Source organism: Typha angustifolia, chromosome 12, assembly GCF_048772165.1.
Source record: "Typha angustifolia cultivar Huaian chromosome 12, ASM4877216v1, whole genome shotgun sequence".
Classification (NCBI taxonomy): Eukaryota; Viridiplantae; Streptophyta; class Magnoliopsida; order Poales; family Typhaceae; genus Typha; species Typha angustifolia.
In genome coordinates this window covers 5,836,021-5,857,930 of record NC_133250.1, presented here as the reverse complement: position 1 = coordinate 5,857,930, position 21,910 = coordinate 5,836,021, and the positions used below count along the sequence as shown (strand labels likewise).

Here is a 21,910-nt window from a genome sequence, read left to right as displayed (position 1 = left end):
ACAAGCCCAGTGACCATCCTGAATTGCGATCCTGATCTATTAGCATGTTGGGTGGACACTTCGTGGAAGGGGGGCCTTATGGAGGGGCTAGCATCTTCATTCAACACAGTCCGAGACATTTGCATTTCCAAATCCATCCCTCTGCAAGGCTGCAACAATGCTTTAAAAAGTAAAGTCTTAGCTCTCCTCCACAGACTCACTTAGACGGTGTCCAAGTCTAGCAAGTTCTCTACCTCCTCGGCTTTCAAAGTGCTCGCTGAAGGAAGATGAGAGCTTCTACATCGAGCCTTGATGTCTTCTACTTTTGGAGAGCAATCTAATGTTGTAAGCAAGTTATTCCTCAAGTTAGAACATTCATGTAGCGATGCGTTGCAGGTGCGATTCCAGTCAGAACTGCCCTCAATAGAAGAATGCCCCAAGTTGTGTTTTACCTAGCCTGCTTTGAATCTCTTGATTCTACTGAATACATCCTTCTCTATTGCCATTCAGCCCGAGCTGCTTGGTCTGCTAGCCCCCTTGGTCTAAGGCTGGAGCCATGCAATCTCTCTCTCAAAGCATGGATCCTCAAGTGGCGTTAGGTGCTCAGCCAGGTCCAACTCGCATATGCCTTCTCCACTACCTGGGCCATTTGGAAGGGTCGCTTGTGACCTTGTTTTCAAAGGCAAGCCTACGCTCCCTTCTTCCATTGCTCTGCATGTTAGGTAAGTCATCCAAGACTTCCCGCTTCTGCCTTGCATGGCGGCTAGCCCGACAAGCCCAGTGACCATCCTGAATTGTGATCCTGATCTATTGGCATGTTGGGTGGACACTTCGTAAAAGGGGGGCCTTATGGAGGGGCTAGCATCTTCATTCAACACATAGTCCGAGACATTTACATTTCCAAATCCATCCCTCTAGAAGGCTGCAACAATACTTTAAAAAGTAAAGTCTTAGCTCTCCTCCACAGACTTATGGAACTTTTCCTATAGGGGGCTGAGACCAAGTGTGTTATCTATGGCGATTGCTTGATAATTGTTAGAGCCATTAACAGCCATACTGAAGAGCTCGATTGGATTATCGCATCAGTGATTAGAGAATGTGTTAGGTGGATAAATATATACTCATCTATCCAAATTTTCTTCATGAGCAGAGCCAATTATAGTAATGCTCCTAACCTAGCTAGTCTAGCCCTCAAAAACTCTCCTTAGAACTAGACTAATCCACCATGGCCTTATTGTGTGGTGGAACTTCTCTTTAATGGACTGTCTACGAACTTTACTCAAAAAAAAAAAAAAAAAAAAAGCCCTAGGGCAAACCACATTGGCTAAATAATACTATTTTGGTGTTGTTAAGTGATATTTTAATATACTATTATGGCAATGGAATCATACTAAGTAAGCAATATAGTATCTTAGTATTGAGTCTAAGTAAGAGAATATATTAGAGTTTTTGACCAAACTAGACCCGCTTTTAATTTTATTAACCGAAATGGCTTACACCTCAAACTTAATACCAAAAAGGTTTTACTTGACCAAAAATAAAACACTAATCATATCAGCATTTTTCAAGTAAAATGTTAATCATACCAGCATTTTTATTGAATAAACAACACTGAACAATTATGTGATTTATTAGAAAAAGTGAATACACATAAAATGCTTAATTTTTTTTTATTGTTAAAACACTAAACGAGAAAGATAAGAGTTAAAAAAAATTCTAACGTCATAATTTTGTGCTCGATTATCCATTTTAGTTATAAAATATATAATTGTGAAGATATGAAAAAGTTCTATAAGTTAGAATGACATAATTATTTCTCGAAGCCAATTGCGCTCAGAATCGTAGAAAAGAGACCGTAGCTCTTTCAAATTTTACTTTGCACTTTTTTTTCAGTTCTTTTCAATAAAACACTCAACTCTTCAGTATTTTCTATATATAAAATACTAAATAGTTTAGTGTTCTAAATAAACTTTTCGACATTTCTATTTAAAAATAAAACGTTGAACTTATCAATATTTACCTATCCATTTTGGTATTAAGTTTGAGTTGCAGAACATTTAAGTAAATAAAACTTAAAAAAGGCTTAAGAGACATCTTGTTAGTTAAAAAGTATTGACTAGATAATGATTAGCTCGGTACTATGTGAACCGAGGAAACAAACATTTTGCACATATTTGTACTAGTTCGGATGGTCGATATCCCAAACATTCTTAGCCGCATTACACTATTGTGGATTAAAAATAAGCTTATTTAAAATAAAGCTTCTTATTATGGTATAGTAACTAAATATTTTAGCTTATTCTAATATAATAATTCATCATTCTCTCTCATCTAATTCCATCCAACTTTTTAAAAATATTTTAATAATAACCCATAATTACTATATTGTTCTTAGATTAGACATCACTTAATTACATATCATCTCAGCTATAGTTGAGATTCCATCTCTCTTCTCTCTCTTCTTTTTAAAAGTCAGTCATATCATATAAATATTAGTTGCAGCCCATTGGCACGCACTACAACATATTGCCACGCACTACAACACATTGTTACGCACTATATAGACACAATATTATCATGCACCATAATGCATTACCACATACTGCAACGTATTACCATACATTATAACGTATTGCCACGCACTGCATAACTATTGTATTGTCATGTATTACAGCGCATTGCCACGCATTGCATTATCACTGTATTATAGCAAATGGATTGTCATGCACTACCAAGTTCTGCTATGCACTGTGACACACTACTACGCACTACTATGTATTTATAAGTCCGCATTTATATTTAATGTAGATATACAAAGCATTTTAATCCTATATTTATAACAAAAAGATAACATTATTTTAGAAAAAAATACTATTACAACTACTTTTAACATAGTCAACGATATTTAAGTCATTTGATTTAAAACATCACCAATTCTCAATATAATTTTATTATTTTTTAATACTTTAATATTAACTAATATCGTATCAAATGTAATTATTACTCCTTATACTAATATTAAACTAAATATTATAATAACTTATACTAATATCAGCACTTTTCTTCTGATATTAAAAATTAAAATAATTATACTTATTCCACTATTATTTCTTTAACAGGGACTTAAATTTCTCTAGGAACGTAAAGAATGGCAGCTGTCAGTAGCTTAGTTCAGCTAACACCAAAGTTTTTTCTCGATTACCGACAGCATAGGTGTTTCCTACAAGGTCATCTGATTGGAAACATAGAGGACTTACGCAGGTAGTTCATCTTCACATCCATGGATGTGGGATAAAAGGATAAATAACAAAAATAATAGATATTAGTCAGAAAAGTCTAAGTGTCCTCTGGGAAAAATTTTCCTCTATTTACTACCAATGCAACAAAGTTACAGGCTAGTTTAATCAATGCTACCTTCAAAAATAAATGTACTACAGCTGTCAAATGTAAACAAATTTCGCACAAATAGATTTGTGGATTGTGGGTGACAAAATTTACCCCATCTCCCTTGCAAAATCCTTCAGATCACTAATCTACTTGATATGGACGACTAGGGTTTCTCTCTGCCTTCTATGTTTACGAACTGCAACAATGTCCTACACTGCCTTGGATTTACGTGAGGGAGGACGCCGGAAAATGTTGATGAGATCATCAAGACCCTGTGGAGAAAGATCCTTGTAAAGATAATATGAAATTGCTAAAAGAAAAACCCAGAAAGCAAATTTACATACCCTTGTGGTAATTACGAGCAAACTGAAGAGAATAATTAGATAAGACCCAAGGACAAGAAGAAACAGAAGGTCAAATGTAACACCTGCAACCTGCAACTCAAAATCATTCATAAATTGCTCTTAAAAATAATAAAGCTGAATAAAGCAGATAATGATAATGAGAATAAAGTTTAATAAAGCAGTTAATGATAATGAGGACTCAGATTCATTATTATGATTCTGAAGTTTAGTCGTAAAAGTATAACAAAAAGTCAGTGAAGTACAGCATCATTAATCACTTGAAACTAAAGGGGTTTACCACCTTAAAATAATAATCCAGGTAGGAAACAAGCCTAGTAGTATACTCATAATACCTGGTAAACGTTTAGTCTTGCTTTTGTTGAATCATAGAAAGTGAAAATCCCATCAAGCACCTCATGTTGTACATGCACCTCTACTGTATGCTCAGATAATTCCTGTCACCAAAAGAAAACAAACTTCACTTAACAGAAAATATCCATCTTGAGTAGCACACAAGAGATGATAAATAGTCAGACATTCAGCAGAAATTTAGAGATGAGAAGCAGTAGAACCTTTTGTAGTGCAGCTATGAATGGATCATTCTTAGAAAGAAATGGTGCCACTCGTGGTGTTCGTGACAATAGATTCAACCATGAGCTTATGTAATGAGGATTTACAGCCAAGTTACTATTATCTGCAAAAATATCGATGTTCCTTCCTTGATGCCCATAAATATGCCTCTGCACAACAGAGATCAGTCCTTTGAAACTTAAAAAGCAATACAACAATGTCAAAAAAAATGTAATGTAAGTTGTAGATTGCATTCAGGGCACTGTTGTTATTCTGTGAGATAGCAACAGTGTCGACAACTCTGTTGCAAGAGGTGGGGATAAGGTGGGACCATCCAGCCCATGGACAAACAAGGATAAGGTAATTCAAGAGCTTGTTATCTGATAGATTTACCAAACCTAGTTCAAATTACACCTTTCTCATGGCTCTAGCTATTGGTCTCATGAATTCCTGATTCGGATAATAGCTACATGTCTCAATTAGACTCTCAATGACTTTCTACATAAAATCAGGTTTGCAATGGACAGAATCAACTGGTTTGGAGCATGCTTGCCGCACATGTAAAGTTTTCGTGTTCAACTTCTTGGTAGAGGCCAATAAATAGTTATTCACAGTAAATTCATTCCCTGATAACTGCATAAGAAAGCAGTAAAAGATTTTCTCTAACTATATTGTTCCTTAATGCAAGAAACTATCCCTGAAGTAGCATAGAGTGATGAACTGATGATCAAAACGTTAATTCAGATCTTTCATGAAAGTAAAGAGAAGCACTGTGTGTTATATTGGATGCATGCCTCTGTGTCACAAAATTCTTCTAGTATGAAGGTACTATAACAAAAAGCAGGAGAAACAAACCATCAAAATATAACCAAAAAGAGTTCTTTAATGAATTTTAGCACAAACTAAAGATGCAAATACTAAAGGAGTGTGCTAATGCAATTCGAAAAAACATACCTCTAGTCTCATTAATTGAAATAGAATTCAGATAAAATGCATATGCAAACTGACAAGAAAGAAAAAGAGCTATTTCTTACCGCAAGACTCTCAGCAACTAATTTGACACTTCTATATAGTGCCTTTTCATCTACCAATTTCCTGTAGAAAAAGTCTCAAGCTTTAATTAAGGGGATTTTTAAATTCAGAAAAGAGAAAAAGATTCACAAGACATTACCCTGTGTCATGCAGACCACCTGCACTTTGTAAAAGTTCAGTTGGAGCAGAAAGCTCAGAAAGAGTTGCTGCAGTCACTCTAAACCTCGAAAACTGTTCGTGCTCCCAAGCTACCTATAACAGTTTCAGATATTGACTCTTTAAAAACTTACAAGATACAATATCATAATACAAAACAAAATGACAAACAAAAAAATTCCTACAATTATGATGAAGAAAGATCGAGGGGTCACTTGGTGTAATGATAAGGCTTGACTTCGCATTCAAGAGGTCATGGATTCAAGTTTTAGGAAAACCTATTTAGAAATGAGGGTAACTAGCACATACCTCCTGTATGTAACAGCTTCATGCATTGCGACGCTCTTTTTTACCTTATGGGGGTAGGTCTTCCAAATAGTTTTGAATAATAATTCAAGAAATAAGACATGCTTCAGAATTCAAGCCATGCATTACTGTTCCTATTGGTTAGGTTATGTAGCTTTTCAGGAATATTACTCCATCTATTAGACATACTTAAAGAGCAATTTCCAATCCACAAGATGATTTGCTCTTACCATTCTGGAGATGCCATAAAACCATACAACTGAGAATAGTAGCAGTATGAAGAAGTATAACTTACCTTAACCACATCTAGAAAGTATTAGTGTGCCTTAGTTGAATTCATTATATGATTTATGTGTTATTTGATTACTAAAATTTGATAACTTAAGGTTAAGAAAATAAGAGAAACCCAAGATACTATAACGATAATGGCTCATCAAATTAAAGTTCACGTATTGAATTTAGGGATGCCTCAGCCAATGGGAATCATCACCAGTCATCACAGAAAATCTTCTAACTTACAAGTTTCATTCTGTTCTTTTTGGACAGTGGTTTAGGGAGCGTGTTCTTGTGCATGTTTTGTACATCGCATCGTAATCATCACATGATTCATATCATTGATGTGATCATTGTTCATTAATTTCCGTTACATTTTGATCTACCTATTTACTTACAATTGTTTGTGCTAAGAAAGCCAAATTCCTAAGGTTAATGGGATGCCAGCACTATGTTGTGGTCACACCATTTTCCTTTCAATTGGTCACTAGGCCAGGTAACCATTTTGGATTTGGTACGTTTAGGTTAGCTTAACCTAGCATGGTTGGATCCATTAGTGGACTGCCTAGCTCTTTGGACCTCCCAACAAGCCTTCGGACTCCTTTGAGCTTCCTCTCAACTAGTGGAATTCCCATAAGGCTCCGAAAATTAAACCCTAAACCTCTCTCAACTCCTTTGTCTTTCCCTCTGCATAAGCTGTTGTGCAGTCCATAAGAGAAGCAGTTTCTAGAACTGTCAAGTACATTTTCTTCTCTACCAAAACATCTCTTTTCTCCTTCCACATCTCACGATTTTTAATTTTTTAGATTAGAGAAGCTGTAAGATTTCCTCATCTCTCACATTACTCCTCTAATCTTCTCCTTACAGACCTCTATATAGGGTTGTTTATTACTGTATTTTTGCTGTATTTCCCCTCCTAACAGACTTCTCTCTCAATGCCTCTTTTCCCCTGTTGCATTTCCCTTTTGTTTCTGTTTAGATCTTCTGTGAATAGGATTGTTTACTACTTGTATTTCCCTTTTGTTTCTGCTCAGATATGCTATGGATAGGGCTATTTACTACTATTCCTGCTGCTAAATCCTCTATGGATCCTCTATGGCTGCACAATCATCTAATGAGGCTACAAGTTTGACCTCTGCTGCTCTGCTAGTAGTATCAAAACACAACAATACAGAAATTTTGCAAGCTACCACCTAGATATCAGTAGTAGGGTTCAGGTTAAGGACTTAATCAATTAGGAAGTACTACGTTGTTAATTTTGATTCTATTCTTATCTTTATAGAGGTTCCTTTGCCACGATAATATTTTCTCTTTCAAGATGTGATCTGGATAATTCAGAATCCAAAGCAAGAAGGCAACTCAAAGAACAAATTTCAAGATTGGCTAATAGCTGATAAAATACAATTAAGAAAAGTAATAAAGAGCGAAAAGTAGATGATCTCTGATTTCCGATCAAACTTATTTAGCAGATCCTTGTGGGCTTGTATCTCAAAAAACCCAAAGTAGTTCTACGTATTGCGTCAGCCATACATAGTTGACACAGGGAATTTCCTTGGCACCACAAAAGAATTTGTATATTTCATTATTTCTAGAGTTAGAATTATGTTTCACCCAACATACGTAACTTCAAAAGATGAAAATCTATTGGACATGATAACTTATGTAAACCTAGGAAGGCATCTGTATGTTCAGATGTAAATCAAGTAATGACAACTCTCCTGATTATTATATCTCTCACAGAGCTAGTCGAGCTTCAAAAATCAGTGCAATCAGTGCAAAATATTATCAAAACTCCAGGAAAGATACAGAAGACAGGAAAAAAGAAATGGGAGAAAGGATAAGTGGCATAGGTCAGAGTATTAGCCACAAATCATTGGATAGCATGTCCTATTGATGCAATGTCGAGACATATCTGCAGATTCCACAAAATCATAATACTGTCTTCATTTAATTTATGATCCAATTGAACGTCAGGAACTTTGTCAAAGATCTTTATTTTATCCGTTACAGCTAGTTGACCTCCAGATATTACCGTGGAATTCAGAAAACAATTCTATCAAAATTCCAGATACAGAACATAGGAAAATGAAAAAAAAGTGGAAGTTCATACGATAAAGTAGAGAAGCACTTCTAACCACAAGAACATGGTTTGCTACATATTAATGGTGTTATTCTACATGTTTCACGCAATTAAATGATTATTAAATACTAGATTAAAACTCTATAGATTGACATATAAAAAATGTTTCTGATGCAGTAAAAATTGAGGGAAAATGTAGCGCAGATATTTACTCGTGAGTTCGAGACATTTATCTTCTTGTGTTTTAAGCCAAGCGTAACCCCCATCTCCTTAGCAACATCTGAAAAGCTCTGCCAGAGGTAGTTCATCAAGAGAACAATTATCATTTCATAGATTCCATTAAATTGGAAAATAAAAGCCAATTTCTGGATAGTATGGCACTGGACTAACTTCATAGATCTGCTTAATGTAGGGATTTTCCGGAGGCTTTGACACATGAATAAATAGCTCATTGTTCCAAGAACCAATACTATTCAAACAAATAGCATAGTCAATACTCTCACGCACACGTTGGTCAAAACTTCTGAGCCACTGAAAAGAAATAGAACAGCTTATGTGTCACAAGGTAAAGTTCTATCAACTCATGAAGAACATAATAGTTCCTTGATCTAGAGAGAGAAACGGCTGGACTGACCTTACTGGTACCATTGAAATTGTAAGGTCCACCAGATGTTAAACCAAAAAGAAGATTGTACTTCCCCCTAGTATTTGGATTTGAATATAGGTGTGAAAAAAGTCTTGCTATCTCTAAGAGAGCGACAACGCCACTTCCGTTACTATCACTTCCCACGGAGAGTGCCTTAAACAGAAGAGTGGAATGACACTGAGGTATTCTGAAAGAAAATACAAGAGAAAGATTGAAAACTGAAAAGCAAAATAATTCATACTGGTGCAGCACCAAAAGTGTCATAATTTGCAACAATAGCAATGGTTGGAAGCTGATTAGCATCTCCTTCTCCTTTAGAGCCCAGCAGCCATCCCTATGAAATAAGAAGTCGGGTTTTAGATGTCCTTATTTAGAATATAAAAAATAAAAACCACCGCGCTTTAATAATTTAAACTTTTAAAGTACTTACTGAGTTAACATGGTATTAAAGAATGAGGTACTGAATTCAAATATCGCCAGAAATACCTTATCAATTAAATAGAAAAATCTCCAACTACAAAAGTCAATTTCACTTTTTGAACCTTTAAAAAAATGTCTCAAGCCCATAAGTGACGGAGAGTGCAAATATAAACAATAAAACTTACTGTGCTCTAATAAGTTAAAGTTTTTAGAATAGTTGGTGAATTAATAATTTACAATGAAAAAAATAGCCAACACAGTTATTAGAAATTTGGCTTGAGGGAAACATATGCCCGTATTAGGTGATCCATAGAAATGGGTTGAGTTTCTAGATAGAAGAAAAATATATTAGAAAAACTATGTGCCAGAATAATCACAATGGTGCACTTGCTTGAGATTACTAATATAGTTCAATTGAATGAAAAGGTCCAACATAGAAGCATTCACCCATTTTATATGGTAAGATGTGCTTGAATCTTGAACATTAGTAGACAACAGTACCAGTCTTTAACATGAAGGTGGCTGCAAACTCTGTTCGACACCTCACAAGAGGCCCGACAGAATTTCAAAGCCAGCTATGATAAAACAGAGCATTATCCAAAGATTCTGAAAGAAAATATGGTGCAGTGTGCAAACAGAATATTATTTTATTTTTCCAAAAAAACAACTACATAGAAAGGTAAGGTTTAAACAAATGATCAAGATATTATTCCGCGATCTTTTCTCAACCCATTCATTAGAAATATTTAGCTAGTAAACAATTAAACACTGCTAAATCATGAATCAGAGTTATGCCCCTGACAATAAGCAACAAATCCCCTAGAAGGAAGTCTAATAGAGAGGCTTGGAGCATTAAAAAATGTCCTCCACTGCATGAAGCTCCCAGCAATACAGGATACAGGAGGCAAGATTTACATAGCCTTACCTTGTAACCAAAATTTTATTGCTATGAATCACATCAATGCCACCAAGATCAGAGTCAGTTTTTTAGACGTTACACCAGCTAATCACTTCAAAAAACTACGTTCTTTGATAAGCTAAGCTTGCTTTATTTTGCAAAAGAAATAACTAAGCTACCTATCAACCAGAGAAAGTCTCAGATATTAAATTATTCAGCTGCAAGATAAACAAGATTTTTTTTAATGCAATTTTTCAACAGATTGTGGCACTTCTTGACCTGAATGTTTGAGATTGTTGGCGATGTTACTTTCTTAGGTTCAGGTGATGATACGACCAACTTGAAGCTGCAATTTGCACAAGAATCAATCATGTGATTGCATTAAAATAGTTCACACGTATGCAAGGAAATATTTAATGACCAAGAAATGACTTGCAGAAAGATACAAATAAAAAGAAGAATACATTAGTAGATAAGAGTAGGCAACCTACACTTACATTTCATATCTCCCAAAAAAAATACCAACTGATATTTTAATATTATACAGATAATTACAATGACCTTCCCTGAACCGTATTGTGTTAGTACTTACACCCCCTAAACACATACATCTATTATCCCCAACTATCATATAGCCATTCTCCCAGATCTCATACATCTAACCCCCAATCTCATATAGGTGTTCCTGCAAATCTCTTCTATTCAATTTGAGCTTGAACTCTTTGATAAGGTGTCTCAGGATTCACCAAGACTATTGATTGAAGAGAATTTGGCAACATGGACTTGCACAGGAAATTGAATTTTTAGGTCAAATGAGGGCTTTGGAGGAAGGCTTTGTTCATGAAAGGAAATGCTAACTAAACTCAAACCTAGTATTACCTAAGACAGGATCCATATACCCTTATTAATCAGACTCACCAGCCTTAAGACTATAGAATTCCGTATGCAGACTCCATACACTATAGAAAACCCTCTCTTCTCTAGTTCTGTCTTTTTCATCCAATGAACTGAAGTATTTCTTTTTCTCCCTCTTTTATCTAATTCAATCCATTCTCTACTTTTAGTCGAGTAGCTTTGGTCCTTCTATTACCTTTATCTTACTCTCTTTCTGCTTATCCTTCCTCCTCTTAAATCAAAAGTCCTCAACTTCAGCCAATCCCAATCCCACCCTAAAACCAATCTGTTGATTGGTTTTGGCAAATCTGTTCCGATCATGTTTCGACCGGATTGCCCAAAAACCACTCAAAATGGGTCAAATCGACTGGAAGCAAACCCTCCCTTTAGTACCACCTACCTTCTCTCTCCATACTCCGCCTAGCGAAGTCCTTCCACGCAGGTCCGGTGAAGTAGGCATCTGACAAGCTAGCTCCTCCTTCGATAGATCCGACAACATCACATCTGATGACCTCAATAATTCTTTTTTCACTTCTTTTTTTTGTTTTTTCCTTTTCTCCTCTCTTGCAACCTCTCTCTCTCTCTCTCTCTCTCTCTCTCTCTCTCTCTCTCTCTCTCTCTACTATTGTAAATGTACAAGAGAGAGAAAGAGGGAAGGTACGAGAGCACGAGGAGAGGAGAGGCATTGTGAGAGAAAAAGAAAGAGAGAGGGTAGGTATAGGTGAGGGAGACTGACAGAGTAAAGGGAGATATGGAGTGAGACGTGGTAGGTGAGTAGAGTGGGAGAAGAAGAGAGATTTATTATTCGTCAGAGAGGGAGAGATTGAGTGGGAAAGATTAAATAGTATTTTAATTTTTAGATTATATATGGAAGTAATTTATATTTATCTATTTCTATTATTATTATGTAAATTTTAGAATTTCGGTATTTTAAAATAATATTTAGAATTTTTATGTAATTAAAAAATAGTCTAATATCGAAATTCTATATCGGTGGCTGAAACGGTTGTCCGATCCCAAAATTTTGAACCTTACTTAAATCCAGTCATTTCCTCTCCTAGGCTGCTACAAATATAATTACAAATGAGTTCTATATTAAAAAACAAAAAATCATTGGTAGAACAGTATGTAGATAAAGATAAAAGAATCCAGATATACTTATCCCCTACTCATCCAAATAGGTGACATTTAGGCCTGTATTATTTTTTGAAGAAATTTTCAGATTCTTGTTGCTGCCCAAAAGTTCTGTTGCTGAAACTAATTTTTCATACATTAGATTGCTATATGATTTAAGGAGATCCTTGTCTTCGTTTAGAAGCAAAATGTATAGGAGATTTCTAAGAACAAAATTTTTATTTTTAGATTCGTATTGGCATAGGTTCACCAAAAAGAGATTCATGCTTTCTTTTTTATTTCTCCTTGTTTCAATCTCGTCTTGACTGAGATTTTTTCTTTTGGCATCAATTGATTATGAAGTCTGAAACACACTCTTGGAATCAATTGATTATGTTTGGCTAAATGAACAATTTTCTATCCTTATTACTTCGGCAAATAACCTTCACCTAAGGCACATACATCTTTCCTCAATGCTTCCAATTGAATCTCTTGTGCTCTCCCAAACTTCCACCTTATGGCACCTTCCACTTAAATAGCTTCATTACTAGAGCTTAGCCCGATGAAGTTGGACATATTTGAAATAATAAATAACTGTAAGGGTTTATTACATTTAGCACCCTAAATTACTACCGTTTTCCACATACACAGACCCCCCACCCCACGATGGACCACTGAATTTAGGGGTTTATATAAATATCTTTTTAAGTTCAGAGGGTCTATGTAGATATATAAAAGTTCAGGGTGTATGTGAAAAACAATGATGGTTTAGGGGGTTAAGAATAATTATTCCAACTTTTTAAATAGCAAGTTTTAAAGTGAATGATACATCAATTTTAACAAGAGCTGGCATCTCATAGTCATGATGACACATAAAAGTTGCAGATTCTCTTAAACATGACATAAGATAACACAAGCACATACTGATCCACAAATTCTAGTGAGAGCATTTAAACTTTCTTAGACATGAAATAAAACTTGGTTATATCAAAAGTTCTTAGAAACTATATTGCTATTTGTAAAAAATATTTGGAATAACTAACCCCCCAGTGGTGGCAGTTGCAGGCTGACCAGCAATATCACTTCTGCGAATATCCATTAATAAGGCCTCAACCTTGTCATCCTCATATGCAAAGTATACTGGATACTGCATGAATAGCACATAATTAGGCAAATAATTACTTAGCACCAACGAAATAAAGATAGAAAGAAGTATCAAGGAAGAAAAAAAGCATTACGAGTGTATTATCACTTAAAACTTAATTTTTGAAAGTCATTATATGTAAGGTTAACACATCAATAGAAACACTGTCTTAATGCAATAATTTTGTAACAGACAAAAGCACTAGTAGTTAAGTTTGTACTAATTATTTTTTTTCCTCAGGATCCAGTGAGGGGAGAAAAGATACTGGTGGAGAGCAACAATTGTGGAAGGTCAAGAAAGACATCTTATAGAAGATCAAATAGCGCAAACAGATTAAAGTTCAAAGTGAAAAGAAGCTTAATTCAACAGCTGCTTCAAACTCGGTTCGAACTGCATGTGGTCAGTTCGAACCACAGCATAGTTTCAACATGTATCACTTAAGGAATATAAATTGGGTCCAAACTGCACTTACAAGGTTCGAACCGCACGCATAGAACTGAAATGGGAAAGTTATTTTTCATATTTGGACAGAAATTTTCCTTAGGAGATTCACCTAGTACAAACCAGAGATGTTCCTCACACTCTATATGGGATTTTTAGGTATTCACAATGAATCTAATCGATCCATCTAATATGAGAGTTCTAGGATCCCCTCAAGGAACTTATTTTCTACCAAAGTGTGAGGAGTTGATTTTCTTTCAAGTCCAAGTGTTTTTCTATTTCCGCATGTCTTGAAGCACTTTGGAGAAGCTAAACTATCCGTAACCACATATCTTCTTCAACATCTCTTAAGGGACTGAGGCATGATGGATCCACGTCAGGGTAACAATCAACCGAAGGCAATCTATTATCACAAAGTAGTTTATCGCAATAGACTGCAAGCAAAATATGGACTTCAACACTTAAGACATCGGTGTGTCTAGAGGGGCTTCTAAGTGAATCTTGTTTTTAGCGTTTAAATGAAATAAATTATACCGTGTATGTTCAGATCCGTGGATTTTTCTTCTATTTGGTGAGGAAAGTTTTTCCATGTTAAAAATCAGTGGTCATGTTTTTGCGTGTTTCCAATATCTTTTAAAGCTACTTGTTTTCTTTATCCCCCACCCATGGAATTTCACACTATAACTGAAAGAATTAAACATACATGACCAAAATGTAGAGTAAGAACAGGATTTTGATTCTTAGCAAGAAGCTATTCTGCTGCAAAGAAATGGAATTTTTATAGTCGGCGTTCACATTTCATATGTCAAACAAATAGCTAAGAGATATTTGTCGCCTTACCTCACGTAAAGAAAGAAAATTGAGAGGTCTCAACTTAAAGTGATGGGATTTTAATTGCTCATATGTGGATTTAATGATTCAGCTAAGGTGACCAGAATTATCAGGTCCATACCAGTTTTAACCCAGTTCAAGAAGTTTCAGTGGCTCAAAGTGAAACTAATATTTTCAAAATCCTATCAAACTTGTGACAGGAAGTTCAGTGGTTAGACTATTTCTTCATTCCTCATACATCTTTTAGCAAAAAGCCGCTCCACGGTGGTAAAGTCTCATCTTTTGTGTTGGCCGAAGTGACAATAGTCACATTGAACCCTCGAATATGCTCGAAGATCTCAAAATGATCTTCCAGTTCCGGGGAGAATTCGCAAAACTCCGTTTCCATCTTAATGGGGTTTTCCCTGTTCTTGGTCAAAGCAGAAAACATTTACTGATTCATGTATGCTCGATTTAAGTCTAGCAGGATGATATCTCTTACTTCCATCCACATCCATAGTGTATTAAAGATATAGTCCCAACTTCTATCAAGAATTGAAAAAAAACATAACCATCACCAACAGGAATAGAATGAGACTTAATGATATGATATGGGTAAGCAGTGAACTTACACAAGTATCCACACCTTGGTTTATACTTTTCTTATGGTGTTGACTCACGAACTAACACGGATCCCAAAATCGGCCGATCTAGATTGGGATCGGCCATAACCAATCCAATATCGGTTAAATTTGGCCAATATCAGCCGAAACTCAGCCGTATCAACTGAAAATAACAACATCAGTTGACATTAATTTTTTTTAAGATTCAAGTCAAATCTAAAATATATCTCACCAAAATCGGCCGATCTAGATTGGGATCGGCCATAACCAATCCAATATCGGTTAAATTTGGCCAGTATCAGCCGAAACTCAGCCGTATCAGCTGAAAACAACAACATCAGTTGACATTAATTTTTTTTAAGATTCAAGTCAAATCTAAAATATATCTCACCTAAGAGACAATAATAATTGATGTCATCAACTGCTTTCTTTTCAAATTTTTAATTTTTACTTTCTATCTCTCACACACACTCTCCTCTCACTCTCATGCTTTAGTGAGTTCATTTGGCGGCCGTTTCAATGAGCCCCTCTTGCTAACCACACTTTAATAAACTCAAATGAGTTTTTTTTTTCTCATTTTTTTCCTTCTTTCCCACCCACTTTTTAACTCCTCTTTTCTTACTATTATAGAACAACAGTGAAGAGATCTTCTCTTCATGTTGTTTTGTAGTAATAATTTACGAGTAAAAAAATTTGTTCAATTCAAGTCAAAATTAATTATAGTTTTGAGTGAGTTTTTTCCTTATAAAGTTCATATGTGAATAATTTATTTCTTATTTTTCTATTATTTTTTAGAAATTTTTCTGTATTATAAATAATATTTAGAATTTTATGAAATAAAAAATAGTCCAATCCGATACAACCAAACGACCAATACGTATCATTTTTTCCAACGACGAATCCCAATCTATCCCGATCTCGATACCAAGTTTTAAAACCTTGCGAACTACGATTGCACAAACTTTTTTCTCTTCTCTAGTTTCTTTCGAATACTATTCTTCTTATATATATGCATTTTATATTCAACATAACAAATGCTAAAAGGTTTCAGAAGAGTAACAAAATAAATAGTGCAAATCAGGGTTCCAAACAATTTAACATGTTGTCACATGAGAACTAGTTGAGACAAACTAAATGAGAAACTAATAGGAGTATATGTACACAAATATATGACCACTTTAATTTTGTTCTCACTATGTAATTTCTTTCCTAAGGTGATAATTTATCAAATAGATCTCAAAAATTCCTGTTGAAGACTACCAAGGAGAAACTATTGATTTCAGAGGCTTAATAAACAAGAAATAAACCTTGTTTCAAAAGCTTTTCAATATCAAATAATCCAAGATTTCAAAACTCGGTATCAGAATCAGAATCGGCCATCCAAAAAATAATATAGAAGACTTTTAAAAATAATATTCACTATATTGGTAATATAAGCCATCTGTCTCAAATCAAACTATTTTTTTATTACGTAAAATTTTAAATATTATTTAAAAATATAGAAGACTTTTAAAATTTGAGAAAAATAGTAAGAAAATAATAATTACTTACATACGAAGCCTAAAAACTAAAAAATACATTAACTTACTCAAAATTTTGATGAATACCAAATTAGCTCTCCCTTCTTTTCCACTCTCTATCTCTTCCTCCCTTTGTCTCCACTGCTACCAAAGCAAAAAAAAAATCTAATTTTTTCTTTCTTCTCTCTCCCTTCTCTTTCTCTCTCTTATGCAAGGCAAAATTTATTTTTCTGATTTTATTTTTTTCATTTCTTCTCTCTTCCTCCCGATCTTACTACCGCAAAGTAATTTCTTTCTCATTATTTTTCATTTCTTATCTTTCTCCCTTCTCTTTCCCTCTCTCTTCTTCCCTCTCTCTCTCTTCGTTACTCCATCTCAATCTTTTCTTCCCTCTCTCTCTCTACTCTCTTTCTTCTCTCTATTACTGTAGCAGAAATTCTGCTGTGGTAACAGAGATTAAAAGAGAGATAGAGAAAGAAAAAGATGAAGAAAAAGAGAGTGAAAGGCTAGAGAGAGAAATGAGAGAGATAGGATGAGAGAAGAAATGAAAAAGATAGACGGAATAGAGAAGAGAAGAAAGAAGGGGGAAAGAAGAAAGAGAAAAGAGAGGGATAGCCATGTTGGGCGGGATTAGTCGATACGACCGATCCTGACCCAATATGGATCGGGTATCGGCTGATCCAGTCGATACTTGGCCAAAACTAGTCACTAGACTAGTTCCAGCCATGAATCCCGATCAGCTATGGTCAATCCCCCAATCTGTTTCAGCTGAGCCCACTCAAGATCAGGCAAAACTTGTAGCTATGATACAATCAGATGATACTAGACAAACTAATGGATTAGAAGCAAACATTCAATAGGGGATTTTCATGATAAAACAATCAACAATTTACAAGTTAATCTAAAAACATAAAGGTGATATATTTAATATTTAAAAAATTTACATATAACACCGTCTTTTAATGAAATTATGGTTTACACCTTACATTTTCACTATTTGCAAATTAAGCCCTATGATTTAGTGAATATGTGTAGATAATATCGTATCGTTAAATCAATTAGTTAACTCAATTAAATCTCTAAGTTAACTATACTAAGAAAATTATGAAAATACCATCAACCAAGTCATACTAAGGGCATTTTAATTATTTTAGATATAAAAGCATTTTAGTCAATTTAGAAATAAAATATCTTTACTTAACGAAATATTCTTACGGTGTTAATTCAAATCTAACTCAAAGTGTTTTCTACACATATTCACCAAATTATAGGGTTCAATTTATAAATATTAAAAATGTAGGGTATAAACTACAATTACGTTATTAAGCAAGGTGTTGTATACAAATTTTTCTAATATTTATCAAAATAGAATTGTCATTTTGTGTAATTGTACCGAGAACTTAGTAGCTCATTTATCTGAGTAATCAACCTTTTAATGAATGCCAAGAAATTCCTTGTCCTTTTATATTTCCTAATTTAACTTTTGGAATTACCTATTTATAAAATCCAAGGAATCCAAATATAAGCTTTACAATATTCCAAAATCTCTAGGTAGAAAAGGACAGAAATGGTTACAACATGCTTGGATATACTTCTGACAAATCAAATTCAATTCAGCATTTTGATAGGAAAAACTGAGTCACCAATTCTCTTATAGTATTATCTTTGTCTTCTTCAAAAGTGAAGGATTGTAAAGCATCTCACCAGAGATCTAAGGGTGCGTTTTGTTGTAGAATTAAATAAAAGTGGATAAGTCATCCTAGGCTTATTTCAAGGGATAACATATCCCCTAGGATTACTAAACACATTATAATTTTAACCTACTGTTTGGTTTATACAAGACTATATATGGGATAACTAAATAAAATTACATTATTATTATAAAGAAAAATAGTAATGCCAGTTACTATTTTAAACTTTTATTAATTATCTCAAACTTAAATTATATCATTAAATTATATTATATTAATTATAAAAATTAATCACATTCAGTTCAAAATAAACAGAATTAAAATCAAAAGAAATACAAAATAATAAATAAGTTATATAAAAATGTTTAATAATAAAAATATAATTTTTTTTAATATAGGAATACTTTAAATAAATATAAAATACTAATAATAAAAAATAAAATAAATTTTGAATAATTAAGATTGTTAATTTTGTTACTTGTATATCTAAATTTATTATTTCTTATATAAGGGCGATATAGTAATAATGCCCTTTAATAGTACACTAAACCAAAATACTAAATAACATAATCACAATTCACAACCAAAATAACAAATTAACAATTAATAAGTTCACGACAAAAGCAGAGAAAATTAAGTAAACTAAAGTAATTAACAATCAGAAGAATAATAAATTAGCAATTAAATTAACTAAATGATTAACATATTAAAACAATTAAACAGATTAGCAGATAATTACTGATTTACTTCAATTAATTTCTTTAACAGAATGATAGATAATTCTAAAGTTAAGAACTAATAGATTAACTGATTAAAACAAAATTTTAAGAGATTAACTACAACTGCCTAGCAAAATCCCCCGATGTGAGAGAATGAGAGTGGATTGTGAGAGAGGGAGTGAGAGAGAAAAAGAGAGTGAAAGAGTGTGAGTTTGTGAGAGAATGACTGAGTGAGAGAGAGAAAGAAGGAAAGAGGACAATGGATAGTGGACATCATACCTCAGCTACCGATCATCGTCCCCTTCATCGTCGTTCCCGCACGTTACCGCAAGCTGCCGCCTTAGCTGCCTCGTCACTCGTTCCCGCTTATCGTGAAAGGGAGAGCAGGAGATGACGATAGAAAAAGGGTTGAATATTTAGGGTTTTACTATTAGCGATAAAGAGAGTGGGGAGTGGGAAGCGAGCAGCAAAGAGAGAGGGACGCGAGCAATGAAGAGAGAGGAGAGTTTTTATATAATGGTTAATGGTTTAGTTTTTTAACTGATAATCTGACATTTTCATTTGACTCGATAAGGTGGGTTGGCGGGCCAAACTGCCAGTCCACCCTATCGAGCCGCATAGTCCGCCTAGCACCTTTTGGCGCTAAAATGGCAGACCACCTTTGACAAGCGCTAGGCGGAATGGTGGGGTGGCCGCCTTTTCTGCTTTTCAATATATTGAAAATTACTTTAAAACACAACCAAGCAACTTATAGTAAATTATCATGTCTGTACATATTTCCAATTGGAAATATACTACCTCCTTTATTTGACAACAATTTTGGCACTATCCCTTTATGGGACAGATCAAGTAACATCGCATAAAAGGACATTATCCAAAATGTTGAATATTCAATATCATCCAAAACTGAACAAGTATAACTATCAAACAAGTTTAAAATGAAGAAGCAGTGACACTTATAATTGGATCAGAAAACCATATTGTCGATATCAAAGTTTTAAAAATACTGTTTTACTTACAGGTATGTTAGCATGTAGCAGTAAATGTTCCACCTCAGCTAATATATTTCTCACTTGACCAATTTTTTCACTGATTTTCTGAGGAAGGAGAAGTAGCAAGCCCCCCAACGGCTTACTGTTTGTAATATAATCTGAATACGAGGATCACGAGAATCTAGCAGTTAGGACCATCAAGAAAAGACAAGATATGAACAGATATTGCTTTACTAAAAGAAGCATATAAAAAGGAGTATCTATGATACAAATAGTAATCAACATTAATTATCATCTTGACTGACAACCACAGGTTCATAACCTTTGATGAATTACACCAAAAATCTACACATAAATTCCGCTTGATTTTGTATTAATAAAGCTATAAAGTAGATGGACGTAAACAACAACAATTTCCTGTAAAAAGCTGTTGATGCTTCTGGAATAATACCAATTATACATCTTAGAAGAATTCTAGGGCAACCTACCATGCAGTGTATATATCAAGATAGCATCCATTCCCATTGCCATATATATCCAGTAGAAAAAAGCTAAAACCTCTAAGCAATGAAACTGTTCTAGGAGAAAATATAGTATATCAGCAAAGTATTTTACCAAATTATTACCTCCAGTAAAACTATATCTCACTATCTCACATCAACATCTGAAAGTTGATCAGATAGAGCACAACTTAAAGATGAGGAGGATATAAAAGAATTGACAAAATTTCAATGTCGGTGGTCAACTGGACATCAATCCTAATGCGACCAGGAACAACCGCTCCAAAAACTACTCTAGATACGAGAATGGTTTAGACGAGAGGGTGAAAGATGACAACTTTTGATTGATAAAGTTATCTATATTTGCAAAATAAAGTAAGATAAAGAGACAAGTGAAAATTAATCTCAAATTTCACTGGTTCATATAATATATATATATATATATATATAAGGGGAAAAAATTAAAGGAGGTGTTCCATAGGACACTGCAAGTACAAGAAGAAAGAATTTTGACAAAAAAATCTAGTTGCTATTGCCCTCGAAGTTCTACAACGATTCCGAGATAGAAGCAAACAAGCAAGCACCCGCATCTGAGAAGGTCAGATCAGATCAGATCGCGGAACCAAATCAGACGAGCTAAACAGCATTACGAAGAGAGAAAGAGAAAGAGGAAAACCTCGGAGAAAAGATAGATCTAATTCGCGGACGGGGATGATGACGGCGGTACGGGAGAGATCGGCGCCGGGAGCGAAGGGGAAGGCGCCGGCGTGGTGGTTAAGAGAGGCGAGGCGGGATCCGAAGGGCGATCCAGCGAGATCGTATTGTATCAGACGGTACACGTCGACGGCGGCGGCGGCGTCTCCGAGCTCGACACAAGCGACCAGGACGAGCACGAGCGCCACCATAGAGTAGATCGACGTCATCATTGGTCCTCCTCCTCCTCCTCCGGCAAATCGACCTCTCCTCCTCCCACAAGAAGCAGCCATTGTTGCGTGGAGCAGAGCTCGAGAGGAGTCGCGAAGATAGAAAAAATAGATCGGGGAAAAGAGGAGTCGTCACTGGACTCTACAACGAGGTGTTGAGATGTTCGCGGTATTCTGTGCTTTGGCACTGTTTTATGTTTTATGTGATCCACCCTTCTCTTCGATCTGAACAGTTGGGCGTTAGTACGGATACGTTTTCATTCGTAAAGTGAGTTTTGTAAAGTGATCCGCGGGTTAGTGTAATTAAAGACCGGTTGACGAAGTTAATGAGGCTCTCAATCTCGTCATGTCTAGGCTTAGTGCTAACCAATAATGATCTATTCATCATAAATCTTATTCTAAGCCAGCCCGGTTCTAATCAAGCTTGGATTGAAATTAATTTCGAGCCT

General features: G+C 34.8%; 1 protein-coding gene across 1 annotated transcript; it reads right to left on the bottom strand.

The window, feature by feature from the left end:
• Positions 1 to 3,327: 3,327 nt before the first annotated feature.
• Positions 3,328 to 21,590, bottom strand: LOC140772090 (uncharacterized). The gene is made up of 14 exons (XM_073113983.1): positions 21,215 to 21,590; positions 20,066 to 20,196; positions 13,142 to 13,245; positions 10,371 to 10,437; positions 9,015 to 9,107; positions 8,762 to 8,926; positions 8,518 to 8,658; positions 8,340 to 8,417; positions 5,452 to 5,564; positions 5,315 to 5,375; positions 4,283 to 4,450; positions 4,064 to 4,165; positions 3,711 to 3,800; positions 3,328 to 3,638 (listed from the first exon to the last, which is right to left on the bottom strand). Exons 1-14 carry the CDS (start codon positions 21,522 to 21,524, stop codon positions 3,576 to 3,578), a joined length of 1,686 nt encoding a protein of 561 aa, XP_072970084.1. The 5' UTR covers positions 21,525 to 21,590; the 3' UTR covers positions 3,328 to 3,575.
• Between the last annotated feature and the right edge of the window lie 320 nt (positions 21,591 to 21,910).